Below are 21,008 nucleotides of genomic sequence, written 5' to 3' on the forward strand. Positions count from 1 at the left end.
GGAGTCAGAGCAAACAGGGTGAGGACCTGGAGTGTTTGCTCCTGCAGAGCTGGGCTGGCTGGGGATTTCACGTCTTGCTGTCAAGACAGTGCAGGGTGGGGGGAAGCAAATGACGGGTATGCTAGCAGATAACCACAATGTTAATTACCTTAAAATATCAATTATCTCCAGAAAACCTCCCCTTTGATCTGGAGAAATCCCAGTTTCTCAGTGGTATAAACATGCAGAGCTGGAGGCTCACAAGCTATTCCTGAATGTCTGAGCCACCTTGATCTAGAAATGGTTTTGATCCCACACTCACTACCACAAGCTCTCAACAGTGAATTTTCCATCTTCAGTTTCACATTTCAGCAGGTTAACATTCAAGCAGTTCCTGTTCCCATCCACCACACAGTTACAGGCTTAAATACCCTCCTCCTCCTCCTTCAGACTCTGTGAGGAGTAGCAATATAAACCAAATTCTGGAACAAGGGATTGCTTTCAACACCAGTGCTGCTGAAAGATACAGGTGGGCCTGACATTATTTCACCAATTGAAAACTGGAATTAGGGACAGTTCTGCTGTGAGACATATGGATTGTAATGCCTGCATTCATCAGATATGTTTATATTTATGTTTGTATATCTTGCAGACATAATTCCAGTTTCACTGCAGTGCAATCCAGCAATCAATGCTATCTGTATCGGGGGCAAAAAAATAATAAATAAAAAAAAATTAGGAAAAGGTTCCCTAAAACTACCTCTAAAAATTACTTTTTCAATAATCACCTGGAAAATGCAACCTCAGGTGCAGCAACACTGATTTTTTGAGAGGGGAACTATACATTATCCTGTGGAAAATACTATCTTGGGTCTTGATAAATTATTCTGGGAGTTTAAACTGCAGGTTTTTCTAAATACTCCAAGTCCTGAACAACCTTGCAACACACTCTCCTAATCTCCAATATAGTGGCAATGAAGCAGCAGACTTACGTATCAGGCACTGGCAATTTAGGTCCTTGTTTTTTCCCCAATCCTCCTGAAATTCCCAAGAATTTTGCTATAGTACAGGAAATCAGATTTTTCTGGAGAGCAATGAATTTACAAATTTTTATGTATTAGACTTCGTGCTGGGAGCAGTGTTTGAGGGCCACGTACAGACACAGTGCAACTTAATAAGAAAAAAGGGGTTTTATACTAATCAGCAAATGAAAGCTTGGTTCCAGCACACAGTACAAAAGTACCACAGCACATGAATTACTCAACACAGTTCAGCATTTCACTTTGCATCTACAAAAATAAAAGTACTATAGTGACACAGCATGGGCTGATTGCATATCTTCAGAAATAAAAGGGAAAGAAAACCCCACTGGAAAAACTGAAATACAGAAAAGAATGTCAGCTACTTTAGGCAGCAGATTTAACTTCCTGGATATAATAATAAACTGGTTAATTTTGGGGGGTGCTGCTCAATTAAAAAGCTACCAAGAAGACCGCAGATACAAGCAATATTGGTTGGTTTCAGTCAATACCTAGCACAGAAATTAAAATAAAAACCTTTTCCACAGTCAGACACTGGATATGGGACCCATTTCTAAATTTCTTCCATTCCATAACAAGTTTTGACTTCAGCAGCTGCCTCAGTACAAAAACCCCTTGACAATATCAAGCTGCAAACTGCTGAGCAACTGGAACAAAGAATATTGACAGCACTGCTTGGGTCCCCAAAGAGAACATTTAGAAACCAAGTAACTGGAAACGAGACTTGAACCAATTCTATGGTTCATCAAACATCTGCAATAATATTTGATTCTAGTGTAGTTACAGGGAGTGAATCTGAATGTCTGTCAGGCTGGGATTAAAAATTAAAGCAGAGGCCTTGGCTTGTCAGGAATTCATGCTGGTAAGGAAAAAAAAAAAAGGAGAAACATATATTTTAAAAGCAAAATCACTGAAGAGTGGAGGATCACCACTACAATGGTGACAGTGGGTTGAGAAAAGGAGGAGAAAATGTGTGTATTTTGTCAAGGCTGATAGCCAGTTTGAAGTCTGACATTTCAGCATGCTTAAAAGCAATACTTGAGACTTTCTTAACAGTTTTTATAAAGATACAAGTGGTTTGTTACATCACTAAACTGTATGATGGGATAAAATAAAAACATCAACTAACTTACCTTAAAGCAGCTTCAGAGAAGTCAGGACTGAGCTCTCAAACAAAGGGACATAAAGCACAGGTCTAGAATGGTGAGTTATGCAAGGAAAACACAGGTAAAAGAAGAATCTGTGCCTTGGCTTATTTACCACAGGCAAACACCGACATGGGTGTTTAGAGTGGTCACCTCATCTGTGTGAATATTATTTAAGTTAAAATAAATCAAAATAATAAATTTTAAAATAATAATTAATTTTAAAATAGTAGTTTAAATAATGATTTTCCCTGATCTGTAGAGGAAGTCATGATGCTTCAGTAGTTCATGGGAATTGGGGAAGAGGCAACCAAAAGCAACTCCCATAACCTGTGCCCGTTATTTAAAACAGAATTACAGCTCAATGCTGGCAATTTGTGCAAAAGCAATTAACCAATATGGAAATGCCTTTTATTGGAGCAGCCAAATGCTTATCAGAGTTCATGAGCCACAGCACTACCAAGAGCAGTAGGCTCAAAACCTTCTTCTCTTTCATACTAAGGAAATACCCTCAAATGCAAGAAGCACTCGAATTTCAGATAAATTTAGGAGGAAAACTTGAGGAGGCTCTAGGATACATCTTCTGTGTCATGTAAAGAACTTGTAAGAACCTCTCATATTTTTAGCTCTTTATAAATAAATATTATAAATAAATACATTTGAAAATTTCCAAGTTTAATTTACTATAGGTTGGTCCCTGGAAAACAAGACAAATTAGCAATGGCACTTTAAAAACTTCGTCCTGTCACTGTTTGTTCTTTTTCTACTGAACTTCTGTCTCTTTCATGACCAGCACTGTGAATTACAATAATTCACACGGAGTCTAGAATACCAAGTATTTCAGCACTACTCCTACCCCCATATAATGTGATTTCTGAATCAGCACCAGTAAGGGTTTGCTAAGCCTTTTTATTTCCACGGAAATCACACTTTAGGATTAACAACTCCAACAGTATTTTGTGTTTTGGGGCATCTGAAGTTTCCCTGAAGACAACCAGAGGAACCAAATGTCACCACCATGACCTCCAAAAAAAAATTAAGAGACAATTAAATAAGGATTAGAAAGCCCAGGGTGAAGTAAAGCACCAAGCAATGGCACAAGAGTTAAAATGTTCAAGGGAATGTGTTGTCCACAAGACACAAATGGACAATTCTACTTCTGCAGCTCCAACACCTCCACAGTTTGCCTACCCAGCAAAAGTGCAACACAGAAATTACTACCAAAAAAAGACAATTCTTACAGAATTCTTCTCCTGTTTAGGCAATGGTTGTGCAGAACTGCTTGCACCACCACAAACAATAATTCAGTTTCTGCTACCAGGCAATATCTCAACAGCTGCAGCATTTTCCAGGCTGGAATGCATTTTCTAAGGTGGCTTCTAGTCACCAATAAATCTAGTATGTAAATGCATGTGTATTCTTGCAGTATTTCCTTTGACCTCAACCTTTGGTGAATTCTGAAAACTGTGACCAATCTAATTTGAATTACTGAGTTTTACTGTAACTTTTCTAAACTAAGAAGTTCCTGACAAAACCAGGATATACCACCTATTTTATGTGACTGGTTTACAGAGTTTGGCTAATCTAGTATCAGGCCTGTACAAAAAAACCCCAACCTCTTTGTTAAGAAAAGAGATTATTACTACAGATAAATACCCTAAACTGAGCCTCTTGAACAGGCAGTCTGATTTATGGCAGCTGGAGAACCTCTGGAGTTCATCTCATGTCAGGAACAGCTGCTGCAGACTCCACATTTTTATGTTAAAAAAATAAAAGAAGAAAATAAAACAAACACAGTACTTCTATTAACATGAACTGGTAGCTAAAATTTAGACATAGCTGAGATTTAATTCATGATGTCAGAATCATCAGAACACAAATTACTACCTGTTTCAGCTCTTGCTCTCTTTAAACATATTTTTAAGGCACAGAACAAACCCAGAGGTTTTACCACCTTTCAAACCTACGCTGGATGTTAATAGTGTTAACTGGGCCATTTCCAGCTGACACTATGAACAAATCATCACTGTTTTGCATCTGGGCAGTGGGAAAATTAAGAAGAAAGCAGAAAATAAACGTACTGACATGATAATTTGTTCTCTCTTTTTTTTGTTTTAAAGTCACAGGCTGCTCAAAAGTGAATAATACACTGTTCATTGAGGGCTTTCTAACCCAGAAACACACACCAGCCAAAAAATTGTCACTCACAAATGCTGCAAAGACTGAGGTGGGGTCAAAGAAACTCCTCTGGAAGGATGTGAAGGTTCTGCACAACAAAATCTGTGTGTCTACATGGGAATTAGACACAACACAGCTAAACACAGGTATTTAATACAAAAACCCACCTCCATAAAACCCTCAGGTAGCTCAAGAGGTGCCTGAATGCCACAGCAGCATCACAGAGACATGTCGTGGAGGGATATCTTGGACAGACAACTCAACTACAACTGCTGAAATTTAAGAAAACTTAAAGCAACCAAAAATAGGTTTTAAAAAGAATCTTACACTACAGATTACCCTTTATAAACTTATTACCCATATTGCACAAAAATGGAAAGTTACACGTGTTTGTGTGTTTTAGTGTCAACAAAGTAGATTTATTAATGGTAAATGTTCTAGAACTACCCCTGTGGGGTGAAATGGCATCTGGTAACAGGGTAGACCATTAAAAACCTATTAAAAACCCTCTTCTGCAATCACCCTCTTGGATACCTTAGCCTTCAGTACCATTTTCTTGTAGTAATGTGGAATTAAGGAAGCTGAATAGAAGCAATGTCAGCTTTACTGAGGAAATTTCTTTCTTTTGGTACCTAATTATTTTCCACCATTCACTCAATTCATGTTTTCTAAATAATCAGGCTAAAAAACATTTTTTTTTTTTTTTTTTTTTTTTTAAATAATGAAAGCTCAGTTCCTTGTACAGTTTAAGAAACATGATTTAGGGAACAGGAGCTTCAACAAAACCCTCCACAAACTATAATGCTGCAACAATAAATAACAATACCCATCTTGTTCCAGGAAGAAGAAATTCTGCACATTATCAGGATAAGATAGCAAGGATGTCAAGGAGCTACATTTTTTTCCTATTAGGAGGAAATCCAACATGTGTTCTCCAAACAGCAATGGGAGGGAAGCAAATGGAGCAAGAAAAAAAAAGCAATTGGCAGGGGGAGTCACAAATCACCTTGTGTACACAGAATAACACAAAACTATGAAAATACAGGGAAAATAAAATGAAATATTATAAATTAAATGATAGGATGGAGTAAAAGCTTTCTGCAGGGATATCTAAGGGTTGTCCAGCAACCACTCTTTAACACCTTTGTCCTTGTAAATAAGAAAAATTGGTATTTTCTTCACAATAGAGGAAACTGGGAAAGAGTCTCTTTGCCTCAAATACATAGAAATAAACCCAGATTAAATAAATAGTTTCAGTACAGAGAAATAACTCTAAAACTGAACAGTAAACAGGAATGACCCACTGCATTTGTAGTGTTTTCTGTGACCCTGCTACTGCAAACGTGTGACTCTAATCAGAGTATTCACACATAAAATGCTACTCGACCATGAAATTGTTTGCCAGACGAGGGCCAGAGTCCCTGATCCTGCTGTCGGACCTGTCCATGCACATCCCAACATCTGTGCAGAGCTGGGATCAAGCCAACGGGGTCATGCTCCATGGGGATTCACTGCCTGCTTTTACAAATCTCACTGAAATTCTACTCATGTAAAACTGATTTATTAAGTGAAGTGTCATACTCAACTATGCATATGCACAATCTGTGCATTTTTCTGCCACTCTTTTGGAACAGAAAAGACATTAAAACTCACCTCAGGGGTTAAATTATTCCCTTAATTATCTACTACTTAAGAACTTAGTACATTTCAGACTAAAATTTAGGTTTGCAGTATGGAAATCAGATCTGAAAGCAGAACTGGAAAATGTTTTCCAGATCCTTTATGTCTCAGAACATATTTATTACATACCTTATGAAGAACTTTGTCTTCCACTTCCTATGTCACAGAAAACCAGACAGGTCATGTATCTCTTCTGGTGTAAATTATGCACAGAACTACTTTCTTGGGTAAATGAGCCTCTGATGGGTTACAGACTGCTGCATCTGAATTTTGTTACAGGTATCCTCCCTAAGTGGCGTAAATCCAGTCTGTGGATGTTGCTGTGACAGCACTTTGGAGAGGTACACTTAAGTTAAGGAGAGGTCACAATAAAACAGCCCACAAGGACAAAGTGCAGCGCAGACTTTCACCTTAAGTCAAGTTTAATATTTTTTATTCTCCTTCATTATGCCACAACCTCCATTTTTCTCTAGAGGGGAGAAAATTGAGATGAAATGTTGTATTTTCTCTATCTATATACACTCCAGGTTTACTGTTGTCAATGGTTATCATGTTTGGAATGCAGAGGTCTCAAAATAAGAAACAAGATTTCCAAGCTTCCCTCTAAATGTATCCCAATCTGCAGATCTGCACGTTTCTTCCCAAGCACCACATCCTGTGCAGGCCCGAGGACCCATGTAAACACAATGGTCTGTAACACCTAGGCCTTAATTCTGCAGAAAATTCAAAAAAGACCATTATCTGCTCCCTGTGACTCGTGTTTCGCAATGTGCATCTCATATTTAGCGTGGTGTTTGGATGTGACAGTTCTAGTCAGCCATGGATATCCATGCTCTCTCCAGAGGCCTCCCAGCCTTTCCTCCTCATTACTTCACTTTTCACCACCTCTCATAAGGCATTTGTTGTTCAGCTGTTCTTATTAAGAGCCGCATGTCTCCTGTAATTTATGATCTTCAGGATTCATCTTTCATCATATTAGAGAGCAGATGGAAGTTGTAAGTCCTTGGATTTTCCAGAAATGTGCTAAGCAAGTCTGAAATGAGTCACTTAGACGTATTAACAGAGCAGTCGAGCTGATAACAAAATCTGTGTTTGGCATATTGTGCAGAAGTAAGACTCTCACTTTCACTTTTGCTTTTCATGAAGCTAAAGAAGATTGCATTTAGGCAAAGTGCCTCCAGCCTAGGCAAACAGAAAAAGGAAGATGCTTCCCATCAGTGCAGCTGTGCTTAACCTGGTGCAGACAAAGGCACGGCCACACGCCAGAGGCGCAGCTCTGCAGAGCCACAAAATGCCCTCGTCCTCAGCCCAGAGCCATCTCACAGCTGAAGTGGGACTGCTCGGTGCAAACACCTGAACCAGGGGCATCATAAACATCAGGAGGGACCCTGGCATGGAAAATGAACCATCGGGAGGAAGAGCACACGGAGGAAGTAGGCCCTGGCAAGGCTTAACCCAGCACTTGCTCCCTATTGATCAAATGTTTGTGCAGCGCTCTGTTGATGTAAGGCATTATGTACAATCAGTGTTAAATATTAATGCCAGAAAATCTCCAGCTCTAAATTCAGAGTTAGTCCATTTAACATTCCCAGTGTTACTAAGCTACAACTTGACCTCCTTTGGTAACGTTCTGGAGTGCAGTAAGAACATATTGTGTGCACTACGCCATGAGTAAGGACGATCTGCATGTCAACAGTGACAAATAAAATGTTTTTAAATACAGCTACTAAACCAAACATTTAGAAACAGGGCATTTTTCAATGCTGCTTGAACTCATGGTAGGCTTTATCTTCTCACTCTTAAAGGTGAAATAAATTCAAAATAAACAAAGCTGCTACAACTTTTGAGGCAGTGTCTAAAATCCAGGAGGTTTACACTTCTGTATACTGAATTATTAGATTATTAAACACACCCCATGAAGTGTGTATATGTATAAGTGCTTCCATTTGTAAAAGAAAAAATATCCTCTCTCCATTGAAACCTTGATTTTAAGTTCACTCCAAATGATAAAGTTTAAAATTTAAACTGTAATACAGCTTTCACTATGGTAGCATAAATAATCCATTAGAGCAAATGAAAAAATTAAAATTTGAATGAGCAGAGTTCATTCAATTGCAAGACATTTTACACAGGATACATTTAACAACATTACTCTGAGAAATGTCTGAAGTTAACAGTTGTACATCAGGACAACCACACAGGAAAAGAAACTGCAGTACCCTGGGACTTCCATTGAGCTGGTCAGAAATTTCCTGTGGAGCCTTCTTCCAGGTGATGACACATGTCACAACTTCAGAGCAGAAGCACCTCAGCTTTATTTTAATTATAAAGCCAGCCCCTGGCTTCAGAACTCAGAGAAATTAATCAATGGAGACACCTATCATGAACTAAAGTATCTAGTAAGGTAACAGTCTGTCTATCAACATTAAAAAAAAAAACAAACCCAAACCTTTACAACCAGATTTTACCAGTGTTTTTTAAAAAACTAAGCTACTCCAGAAGCCTGTGAAGCAGCCTGAGCATTCCAGCCACTCCCCTTTGTCTTTCAGCCTCTGCCTCATCCTGTGAATTCCACATTATCTCTTCAACCACTCACTTCTCCCTTAACTTTCTGAGCCTTCACATCCTCCTCCTTTCCTCCAAGCAAAAGAAAACCAAATTTTATCCCATTTCATAAATTTGGCACGGTTCTGCATACAGTGTATATAAATCCTTTTAGTGCTCCACTCTAAATAAATACTATTTTTCGAACAGAATGTTCCCAAAAGCCTCCCCTCATTAAAATGGCTGTTATCTCCCATTGTTTTCAATGAAAGTGAAGCTAAAATGGTTGTTAGAAAAGAGGCAAAATAAAGAAATGTGTCCAGTGCCTCCCTCTAGGAACCATGAAAGAGGAGCTAAATTACCTTCGGGGAAATGGTGGTTCCTTATCCTGTCTGAGGCTTCCACTGAGCTCAAACTAATTAACCATTTTACTTCTAAACTCTAAGAAAATTAAATATTCACTCAAAGAAGAGCCATTGAAATTTTGGGGAGGAAATGCTTATTGTTCTCTCTGAAACAAGTGGCTGAGTTCTCACATTAAAAGAGAAGCAAAGCACAGAATTACCTGGGAAATTACCTCTATAAAGAGAAAAATTATGTTGGCTGTAAGAAACAACACATCTCTATATCAGAGCTTACAATTAACATTTGTGACACACAGCAGTTCAAATCCAAGCATTATATTTTCTACTAATTTATGGAAAGGAATGATGAAGGAGGATGGTATGAGCAGAACAAGCACAGCTTCCCTCTTCATGAAAATGTGAGAACGAGAATTCAGCTGGGGGATTTCTTAGCAGGAAACAGGAAATTAATCCTGATTTCTCTGCAAAAGGAGTCTCTGCAATCCAAGGGAAGTACCAACTTCTCAACTTCAAGAAATTCCTGATGAGCAACCAAAAAGAGTTTCATACTCCTGGAGATACAGTGCAATATTCTGATTTTCACCTGTAAATACATGAGACCAGACAGTGCTGTTTGCAGACTTGGGAGCTGGAGCATGCTTTTAACTAATCATTTCCATACAATTGCATTAAAGAACAGCTACTGAGCAATAAAATTAGAGCTGAGAGACTGAAGAAGCTCAGCTCCCCTGTGTAAATTCTATGTTAAGATCCTCGGGTGGTGACCCACCCTGTCCTCTCCAAACCTCCCAGTGAGCACTGGCCTGTTCATGCAGACAAAACAGCTCCTACACCAAGGACAAGAATCCTAAACATTTATCCAGTTTTTCACATTCATGGCATTTTTGGCGGCACACATGAGAAAGTCAAGGATGTATCACCTTGTGATATTACACCAGTGTTCTGCACAAAATACGGTTTGTTAATTGTTTATTGTAGTGCAATCTTTAGCCATATGGATTTACTTAATGTGTTCAGATATGGAATTTCAAGGCAAATGCAAATTCCTTGGTTTTCTTCTGGCTTCCATATCTAAGAACACATTTTACTGCAGACATATCTGAGCAGTGTGAGACATGATCTCCACAGAATGAAAAGAGCAGTAAAGAAAGGCACTTCATTCAAAATTAAATATGAATGCTATTTACAAAAGGAAAGAATACAATTTTAACAATGAATCTATGAGAGGAAATGCTTTTCACTTCCCGATTAACTACAAAAAGAATGCTACAGCCACTTAATAAATTTCTTCTACTTTTAAGAAATAACCTATTCTCTACCTGGACACAGGAACTATCTACAGAGTAAACAAATCAATTGCCTGAAGAACATATTTTGAAGGTGAAATCACTGACTTAGTGATGACCAGTAAACATGTAAAGGGTCTTCCAGCACTTTGTGACCCTCAGGTCACAAAGAACTCGGGTAAGGAATGAACAGGTAACTCAGATCTGCAGCATTGCCTCTGGTACAAAAGCCCTGGAGCAAAGCAGGACACCTTGTCATCTTTTGCCCTTCCATGGGAGGATGCGAATGATGGGGAGCTTTTTTTCCTTAATTTCTGTTTTAAGCAGAAGTTGTTTAACATGCATTCTCCACAGAAACTGACAGCTGGAAATTACCCAGTTCAGGTCTTTTGTGGGTCCTGGGACATATTTAATCTTGAGGAACTGATTTGGAGAAGGAGACTGAAGGGAATGTTGAACATGCATTCTGCACAGAAACCAGACCGAGAATTCCATTTCCAGCAATAAACCTGGAAGCAAAAGCTGCTCTAGCTAGGCTGCCTGCAGAAGGTCACAGTAGCAAGAGATGGGTCAGGCAATCAAGAATGAAGACAAGTTCCTCCATCCCTGATACACAAGGCAGAGAAAGAGGACAGCAGTTTAATGAAACCAAAACCAAAAAAGTCCTTGTGCGAGAACAGTCTCACAGGCTTTTCATGGTAATCTTTAGTCCAAAATGGACATAAAAATATTCATAACTCCTCAAATACTGAGTACTGATAATGATTAATTAAGGGGGCTTGGGGCATTTAGGGTGTGCAAGTGTCTCTTAGTTCTACTGGAGGGAGATGGGTTCAGAGAAGGAGATGGTAATTTCTCCTCCTCCTAAATGCAGAGACCAAACTTTTCTGAAGACAGATGCACAGAGATTGATCAGCCATCTCAAATGTCCAAACACGCTGCTCATTAACCTCTAGGAAAATTTGATTTCCAGAGTTATGACCTTTAAAAGGAATAATCTGGACAAAACTGATGGCAGCATTGTCTTTGGTACACTCTACAACCCTCACATGACCTAAGCTGTGTCACAGAGCTCAGCACTGAACTGTGCCAACAGGGCAGGGGGGATGTGGTACCAACTCATGAGGCTGCTCAGTCTCTGGGGCGAGGAATGTCTCTGGTTTGTTACCCTGCACATTACCTGGAATTCTGGGAGACACAAACACAAACCAGAGACCTTTGCCCATAACAGAAGTGATCTTTCAAAAAGCTGGGGAGAAGAACTAACCAAAAGTTACCTGGGAAATAATCAATATTTTAATACAGCTACATGTGAGAAATAATAAATCCCTTCTTTACACCAGCACCACACAGTAAAACTTCCAGTGCCAGGAACATGAGAATAAAAGGAGCACAGGAATTTCTGGACAGTAAAAATATCTTAACCACTATGTATAGAAATCATCTTGTAAGGAAGGACTTTTCAGGTACCACCCCTTCAGACCCAGAGATGGGGATGAATGGCCAGGCCTGAGGACGAGCAGGATGGTCATTTGTGGCCATCAGAAGTAGTGGTGCTGCTAAAAATCCAGTTTTTATTTCCCTTTTTGACCCAGTTTTCACCTTGGAAAGAAGTGGAAAGAGATGCATGTTGGAACTTGCTTCTCTCAGTAGAAGATCTCAAAACATGGAAGAATGAGCTCTTAACTAGAGAGGTGAAGAGATCTCTAGTTAAGAGAAACACAAATCATTCTACACTGAAGACTGAATTTTGCCTCAGACCATCCATGTACATGATTTCTCACAAGACTTTAAAGCACAGAGAAGTTTTCCTGCAGGAAAAGTAAAGTAACGGGTACCCGGAAAAGAATCACAGGGATTTTTCTGCTTCAAATGAAGCTACTCCTACTGGAATGCCTGCATTATTAACAGGCTGGATGAGCAAGCAACAGTTTTCTTTCCTCAGTCACCTGAAACAATTTCCAATTCTACATCATATATCTCAAAACTTCCAGGCCAGGACCTATCTCCCTGATCCAACACGTGAATGTTCATGACATGCATCTTTTCAAGCCTAAAAAAATGATATAAATGTACATAATGAGTTCAGAACCTTGTTCACTCAGAAGAAAACATATCCAGTGGCAAATCTTGACAGAAAATAAACACACAATCCATTTTAAATATGGAGGAGCTGCAAATACTTAAACTCATGATGAGCATGGAAAGTCTTTATAAAGCCAGAATAAGTCTTTGCTTTTCTATTTAGTGGGTTTTTAGTAAGATGAACATTGTAGTGTGTTGCTGCCTGTTCTGAGCTTCCCCTCCCCCCTCCCAAAGACATGTGCTCATAGCTCCTTTGTTCCAAGCGCGGGCAAAGCCAAATGTAACTCAGACTCTTCAGCAGTGTCTCATTGGCCGCTCACCCCGGGTCCGCCCCCAGTCCTCCCCTTTCCCCTTCTCCGAATAAAAGATGGTCGAGGTGAGGCAAAGGCCCTCTCTCAGCTCAGCTACTTTCCTGTAAACATCTCTGGTCGTCTGTCTCATTTGAAGGCTTCTAACTGCAGGGAATTGAGCGAGCAGGGAGCTATATTTCTCCCTCTTTGCTTCTGCTGATGGTATTTGCTCTGCAGCTGATTCAGGTACCGATTTTAGAGCTACTAAAGCGCTAGATCGCCCTTGCTACCTCTCAAGGCTGCTCGAGGCTTTCTGAGGCATTGAAATACAAGCGCTAGCCGGTATAAAGCTGAAAAGATACCTTCCGCATTAGTGCTGCAAGCAAAATACTGGGAGGGGGGGAGAAATCAAACAGCATTACCCTCACAATTGCAGTTAAGATAATGTAAAACTTATAAGTAAACTTAAAGAAACTCAGTCTTCCTGTGTATTCATTTTATGAGTCAACCTGTGTGTTCCTGCCTGACTCGCAGCTATGTCGAGTGAGGCAGCAACATTTCCAAATCATTAAATCATCTGCAAGTGCTTTCTTCCTCCATCAAGCATTCCTAAGCCTTTCTCTCTCCACAAAAGCAAAGACAAGATTATTTCCTCTCCAAACACAGCCCACTCAGCTACAGCTGCCATGTCTGCAGCAGCTAGACCATGCGCCCCTTCAGCAGGAATGGTTTTTCTTAGGTCAAGTGGAACACATGCCTCATAAAAAATTCTGAATTGCTCGTATGAATTAATAAACAAGCCTTCTGTGCTGTTTTGTACTTACAATAACAGTTTTCAGATATGACAGCACAGCTACAAATGTTCTACTACTTGACCTGCAATGTGGCAGCAGAGTTTTGATTTACCAGCCCCCTCAGCCTTGGCAGGAGCCAGAATCCAGCAGCAGCTTCTGACGGTCCCCACTGATGGTGGGATTTTGACCCCTCCACAGTCAATGGTAAGACACTACATGGATCAGGATCTCACTTAATTCATGTTCATCTTCCTCTGCTGTGAAATCTGCTTGGCTGTATCCCATAACCACTTTCTTGTTCTTTGACATGAGCTTACAACGCTCCCTTAAAATACCAGACACAAAAACCATGATGAAGACTGTCCTAAGCAAAATTCATGTGATGACAAGGAGCATTGTGAGTCTTGTGAGGGATTAAATGAGTTTATCCCAACTGTGACAAAAACAAAAAAAAAAAAAAAAAAAAAATCCTGCCACCTTAAAATATTGAGAGAATGGGTTTTACAAACACCAGGTGAATTAATTTCTAAAGTAAATCAAATTGTTTCTAAAATAAGCATTCATCCTGTCTTGATGTGAAAATAGAATCATACCATGATTTTATTTTTCCTTCATCAAACACAACTTTATACAGTAACTTAAACGTTCAATCACAGAACTGTAGGACACACAGAACTCACATTTTCTCACTTTCCTTGAATTATGACAATGCACATCACAAATGAAGACAGAACTGAGCAATAAGGCCATGTAATATTCCAAGACCTGTAGAAATTAGAAATGCTAAGGGGTGTTTCTAAATACTTTGATTCACCTACTCAGATTCTTAGTATACCTCTAAATTTAGACTTATTGATCAGTTAAACTCTTCTGAGCTTAAAGGTTTGTGGACTCCTACTAGACTCCAAATACTTTTTCATTGAAAATTTCCTCTTGCTGATCGTTTTGTTTTACAATTTTGTTTCACAACAATATTTACATTTTTTTGATTTTTGGCTTTTGTTACACACACTTTATTTTGAGAACACAATGTCCCCCACTGAAGTCAACTGTTGTGCTTTGGATCTCCCCACATTTAAATCTCTAATGTCATTCCTCACGGTCTTACACTATTCTTGTAAAATTGCTACTCCTTCAGTGGGGAATTACACCTTCCTCTAATAACAAGGATTCAAAATACTAAGTAGCTAATACTAATAGCTAAGTGTTCTATTCTTCCAACAACTTTATATTTAAAGCAGATTAGGCCAAAATGACCACAGCTATTACACTTGCAAGAGATACTTCATTTTTAATTTGAGGAATGTGCCTTACTAAGTTGGCTGACCTTAACAACTATGTGGGTACAAAATGTCCTTAAACTTTATTCCTCTCTTGGATAATTATTTCTTTTATTAATTATGTTTAGTGGTCAGCACAGCCTGGATATGACTGTGCAACATTGTCCAAGCTCCTTAACCAGTCACCCTTCACAATTTAACCACCACTACAGGGTGTTAAAGAGACATTGGTGAAAGATGCTGAACAGCTCTGACTGTGCTGATGGTACATTTACAGTCTAAGGTGCTGTTTACTGCAAACAAGGCAAGAACACCATTAGCTCACATGTTGTAGGATGCCAAGCCATTACCAGATTTTGACAACAGAAAATGGAAAATGGTCACTTTTTGCTGAATCATTTCTGTTGTTCTCAATCTGTGTTTGTAAGACACTCAGGGCAGTCTAATTTCAATTTTATCCGTAGAAATATTTTTTGGCAGTAACTAGACACTACTTGTGAGACAGACCTGGAAAAGACTCAAAGAAAGAGGTTTCACAGTTGTACTGTGAGAATTACTCTCACTCAAGACCCTCCCTGTTGTGTTTTGAACTAAAGGCAGCAAAACTGTCATGAAACTTCTGCTCTTTATCCCTCCTGTTCTCTTGGACCAGCTGATGTTGCACTTAACTTACTCTACGATGTCTGGTTGTTTATTAGGATGAAAAATACTTACTTCAGGATACAAAAATATATGACCCACCCCAGTTTCAGCCAGGGGGGTCCTGACAGAAGCCAGGGATCAATTCCATCTACAGAAGAGCCTTTCTTTAGCACTGACAGAGCACAGATATTTGGACAGGTCACATCCATCTGTCCTGTGCCTTTGTGACCAGCCTCATGTGTCAATGGCATGGGGGACAGAAGGACACTCTTTTTTTCTGCATTAACACATGGGACAGCACGTTGATCTCTGAGCTTCCAGGAGTCACCCATATTGTGCTGGCAGTTAAAGAATTAGGAACTCCTAATTCTAAGGTAACCTCAGAAAACTGAGAGTTACATATGACCAAACCTGTGTTTTTGAGCCACTGCAGTGCAGAAATACTTCTCTATGACATTTATACATGCAATTAATGAAGCCATGGTAAAGACACACGAAACTTACATAGTCATGAAAGGCTTTTGCTTCACTTGAGTGTTCACATGTTTCTCGTCTTTCTGGAGCCGCACAGTAGAGATCCCAAAACACACTGCAAGGGAAGAGGTTACAGGGATGATGAGAGTCACTGTGATGCTCATGCAGATTTTATGGTGTACACACACCCCATGTGGATGTTCCTATACAGAAACATCACTTCTCCTCCAAAGGATGGGAACACTCACCCCTAAGCAAGAATTTAGCTTTGTAAATCATCTGTGAGGAACCAAGTCCTGCCATCTGATCTCTGAGGCAAGCAGTGCTCTACTCCTTTAATACCACTGCAGTACAGTCTAATATATAAGAATATAACGTGTATTACTGTGCTTAACCTTATCCCTCTGGCAACTGCTCAAATGACTTCCACAACGCATGGGAAGGAATGAATTTGTAATAATATGGAAAGGAAAGAAACTGGAGAGAAAACTGGGAGTCCTTCCATGGTCAAGGTTCATGGAATCACAGAATAGTTTGGGTTGGAAGGACTTTAGAGCCCATCCAGTCCCCACCACCTTCCACCATCCCAGGTTACTCCAAGCCCCGTCCAACCTGGCCTTGAACACCTCCAGGGATGGGGTAGCCACAGCCTTTGCAGAAAAATGTCCAGTCCTGTGCTCAAACCAAAGTTCCCTGAGGATCTGGTGCCTGGGCAAGCACAGAAAAATGGATGGGCATGTTCTTAGGTCATAAAGAGTGAAAGGAAGGGTATTACGGTACGTAACCCCATTGGTCCTCCTCCACAAACTCCTTCAACTAGAGTTATACACCAATCAGTTCTACCACAGGGTTTCTGGAATTAAACTGTGTGTATGCTAGAATGACTTAATAATAAAATTGATAATAAAATTTGTTGGAGTTTCATAGTGGTTTTTTACTGGTTTAGACTTAATCCTTTGTAACTTAATCCAGCACCATAATAGCGATTTATGGACAGTTTGAGCACTCTGCTGCAGACAGTCAAAATTAAGGATAATGCAGACATTAAAGGGACACAGTCTTGCCAGGCTTCCATCACACAGCAAAAGCTGTGCAAGAATGGTCAAAGAAGGATACCCCACTTCCCATGCAGCTGTGCAAATCACTTTGGTTCAAATGGGACGGTTTCAAAACTTGTGAATTCTTGTGCTCCTGACAGCTGGGCATATTGTCTGCACTTCTGCATTCCTTCAAACACAGGCTTGTCAGATATATTAAAATAATGAATAAATACCATGGCTACACAGCAGTGCCTACAAGCACTCTTCTCCCCTGGGGAATTCTGCACACACAGCTATGGACTGCAGACTAAGCAAGCTCACATCTACGGAGTCTCTGTATTTACTGAGTTTTCTTTCCAAATGCATTTATGATATGCAGAATGATCCCGTAACTGCAAAATGTGCAGGAAGGTGGTGAAGAAGGAAATCCAGGCCATCTTCTTTCTTATGAATGCCCTATGCACTTTTTTTTTTCCTGTATCCAAGATCTGTATCTTTTCCTGTATCTAATTTTCTTTTATTTCATTCCTTAACAAGAGAATGCCTCTTTATCCTCACCCTCTCATTCTTTTTACACTGTTTACCTGAATTTCTTGCCTCCAGCAGCTGGAAACGGCCAGACATATTCTAAAAAAATCAGAGGAAAAGAAAACCGGTACTTACCACCACCAGGAATGCAAGAATCCTGGGGGCTCCCCCAGTGTGATGTTTTTTTCCCATCTTATCTAAAACAAAATGATAAAAACAGAGGTGTACATTCTCGTGATCATTGTGACTAAAAAGCATTACATAATTCAGATGGAGAAAAGATGAGGAAGAGAAGATTTCATGGTTATGAAACACTTTACGGGCATCAATTTGAATGCCCTATTTACTTACTTTTTTACACTTACTAATATAGCTGATACTTAAAATTAGTTCTTCTTGCACTAGGGAAGCATATTTTAGAATTTTATTCCTTGTTTTCTTTTAATTCTGAACACATTGTGTATTATTTTAAGGTCAAAAATGCATGATTAAAAAAGTGATTATAAAGTACCCTTAAACCCTGAAATCTTTTCCCATTTGCACAGGACTGATGCTGTAGATTCAGCAGGTGGCACTCTTCCCCCCGCAGCCACGGCCAGCAGCGTTTTATAATCCTCAAGGAGTGCTTCAGTGAGAGGTAATGAGGCAAAAGCAAGGCAGCACCACTGCCATAACTCAGTCTCCCACCACTTGGGGAAGATGTACAGCTACTCTGGCTTGGTTTCCTGTGCTGGCAAGCTCTCCTCAATACCTGTACTGGCTGGGACTTCCTTCCCACCAAGGAAACTTGGTTAGTTTGATGCTGCTTTCAAAGGAAATGCAGTTTAAGAACTCTCAACCCCCGAATTCAAACTTTTGTTGTTGATCAGGGAACCCATCAGACAACACCAATCACAGCAACAGAGTCTGTCTCTCTGCAAAACTCCCCAAAATGTTGTACTTTAACTATACTAACACAACCACCTTTTCAATGCCAGTCATTAGCTTATCCTTAACTTCAAAATTAAATAGTTTGGGCTATAATAAAGCCCACACAACACTGTCCAGAAGAATGTTCCACGTTAGAACTTGGTGGATCAAAGGCATTGTGTGTGCTCCAAACTCCTCCAGTTATGACAAACAGTATCATTTCCTGTCCAACTCTGTTAAAAAAGGAGTTGTTAAAAGCACAAACCTTCTCTAGAGACAGAAGTAATGGTAGACAAGGACAGGGTTATTTTAATTAAATGCTTTAGCAGCCTTAATATGAAAGGAATTTAAAGAGATAGATCCATATGCATATATGTAAAAGTACATAAAAGCTTAATATTAAAGGTAGATATAGTGTTCATACTGCCAGGGACCCTCCTAAAGCTGGCATTTTTCAACGAGACTTAAGATTCTCAACTCCAACTTGATTTCCACATACAATTCTTAAGAAATTTAAACACATACAAGTTTTGTCTGTAGCAAAAGAATATGTACCACATACACCTAAAAATGTTGTTTGCACTTACATGAAAATCCACACAGAAAATCTCAAACATGAAGAAACCTAATGCAATTTTGATATATTATATGAACACAACAATTCAAAAATAATTGTGCTGTTTTAAATTGTTTATAAAATATAACCTTGAGCCACTATCACTTTAGTTGGTAAAGCTGGCAGAATGAACCAACATCCCTCACATTTGTTAATACAAAAAAACCATATTTTACAAAATTCCTGCTTAAGTGCTGGCAGAAAAAAGTAATGAGCATTTGAATGCCAAAGCTACTACAAAGGTATTACACACTCTTCAAATACACTTCTCTGAGGCACAGCTACTCCTCCTGTGCCCTGGGAATGTCTTGGAAAGACTTGCATTAATAATCAGGAACACACAGTACCTCTGAAAAGGTTCAAAATAACATAATGAAGAGATGCAATGTACAACTAGAATGAGAAAGGGATTCCTGAAGCAGAAAAATCATTTGCTTAAGAGTAAAAATTTTGTCTGTGTAGAACACCCACATTATGTCTAAGCAGTGTTTTGTTTTCTTCAAAGCAGGGCCTGGTGAAGAAATTACCCAATTCAGGTATTTTGTGAGTCCTGGGACATATTCCATCTTGAGAAACTGATTTGGAGGAGACTGAAGGGAATGTGGAAGTTTGGGGCTCTTTTCAAGTGTTTTTGTTTTGTTTTTTCAGAGTATCCTTACTTGTGCTTCACATGGCAGATGCAGTCTGTCTGATAAATGAGACTTATCAAGAATTATTCATTATAGAAAAAAAAAAAAGCTTCATTGTCAACTGTACAGGTTAAGCTCATAGCCAGGGATGGACTAACTGGGAAATGCCCACTAACCTCGTTCAGCCAGGAATTAGCCCTCCAAGGCTGGAATCTGACTCCCAGGACAGAGAATACATGGGATAAGGATCAGCTCTTCAAGGGAAGTGTACAAAAATCAAACTAGACACAAAGCACAACAGAAACACAGGGATGCTCAGGACAACCATCCCTAAGTTACAGAGTTTCACAGTGGATTCATGGATATCCGACTTGTATTTTCCTTTAATTTGGTTCCATTCCTCTGAGCCACAGTCCCTGGCAGATTTGTGAGAGAGGGCTCTTAACCTTCAGACATCACTGCCTGCCCTACAGCTCAGATAATCTGTGTGCTCTTCTTTAAAGCTGAGTGTTGGGGCTTGAGAGTTGCTCTGAACCGTTTAACTTTTAAATGAAACCCACCCAAACTGAGAGAGCCTCCAGCCCAAAGAACCATTCACAAGAATTATCAGCACATTTACCCCTCTGCACTGCTAATTACAGAGGGAAATAAACTCACAGCTTGTACCTCATACCCACTCTATGCACTGCTAATTGTCCCTGACCCTACTGACCACCTCTTGATGAGTGTAAGTCTTAATTTGGAAGATTTGATATATCCTTATGTTTCATTGTTCACATCTGAGAACTTCTCTGTAACTCAAGACTGAATTAGTTTTAAAAGATGAGTTTCAAGACACTGTATTTAATGTTTTCTGGAAATCCACACGTCGTACCAGCTACGCTTCTGCCAACTGCTCATTTTGCAAATACATCATATAAATAAAGTGAGCAGAATTTACCTTGTACAATGCGTTATTTACAAATGACAGCTGTTTGGGGAAAGCTAAGATGATACTCTACATTATTTTATCTCTTATCTTTCCATTCCTTTACCACAGAGATATAACAATTGTCAAAAACATGCTTTACTATAAACATAAACTGATCCTACTACAATTCTACCCTTTTCCCTTAAATCTGCTTTGTCAGTTTTGTGTAAACATAACAAACAACACTCTGGGTTTTCATTTGTTCCTCTTCCATCTCCAAAATGTCATCACCAGCATAATAATTTTATTAGCTTTTGGAGGAGGATCAGCTAAAGCAGCAAATTTTCATAAGACAGTATCTTGCCTATTTTTTCCCAACTTCTGCTCACTATTCCTATTATTACTACTTCTACATTGCTATTATTATTATTATATCATGATCATATCATCATTATATCATTATTATATCATATTTATGATGATAATAATATCATCATTATCATCTTATATATTCTTGTGAAAGACTAAAAACAATAATAAACCCAGAAGACTTCAATATGTTCAGCATACATTTGTATCCCAGGACAAAAGTAA

At 39.2% G+C, this 21,008-nt stretch overlaps 1 protein-coding gene across 4 annotated transcripts in view; it reads right to left on the reverse strand.

Moving 5' to 3' along the window:
• The window catches only part of SSBP2 (single stranded DNA binding protein 2), a 136,452-nt gene that overhangs the window by 82,774 nt on the left and 32,670 nt on the right, over window positions 1–21,008 (reverse strand). For all 4 annotated transcript variants that reach the window (XM_032096552.1, XM_032096549.1, XM_032096553.1 and 1 more), the window contains exons 3-4: window positions 17,486–17,547; window positions 15,813–15,897 (exon numbers count right to left, since the gene is read on the reverse strand). In XM_032096552.1, the coding sequence (XP_031952443.1) occupies window positions 15,813–15,897; window positions 17,486–17,547 (147 nt within the window). The remainder of the gene's footprint in view (window positions 1–15,812; window positions 15,898–17,485; window positions 17,548–21,008) is intronic.

Source organism: Corvus moneduloides, chromosome Z (genome assembly GCF_009650955.1).
Source record: "Corvus moneduloides isolate bCorMon1 chromosome Z, bCorMon1.pri, whole genome shotgun sequence".
Classification (NCBI taxonomy): domain Eukaryota; kingdom Metazoa; phylum Chordata; class Aves; order Passeriformes; family Corvidae; genus Corvus; species Corvus moneduloides.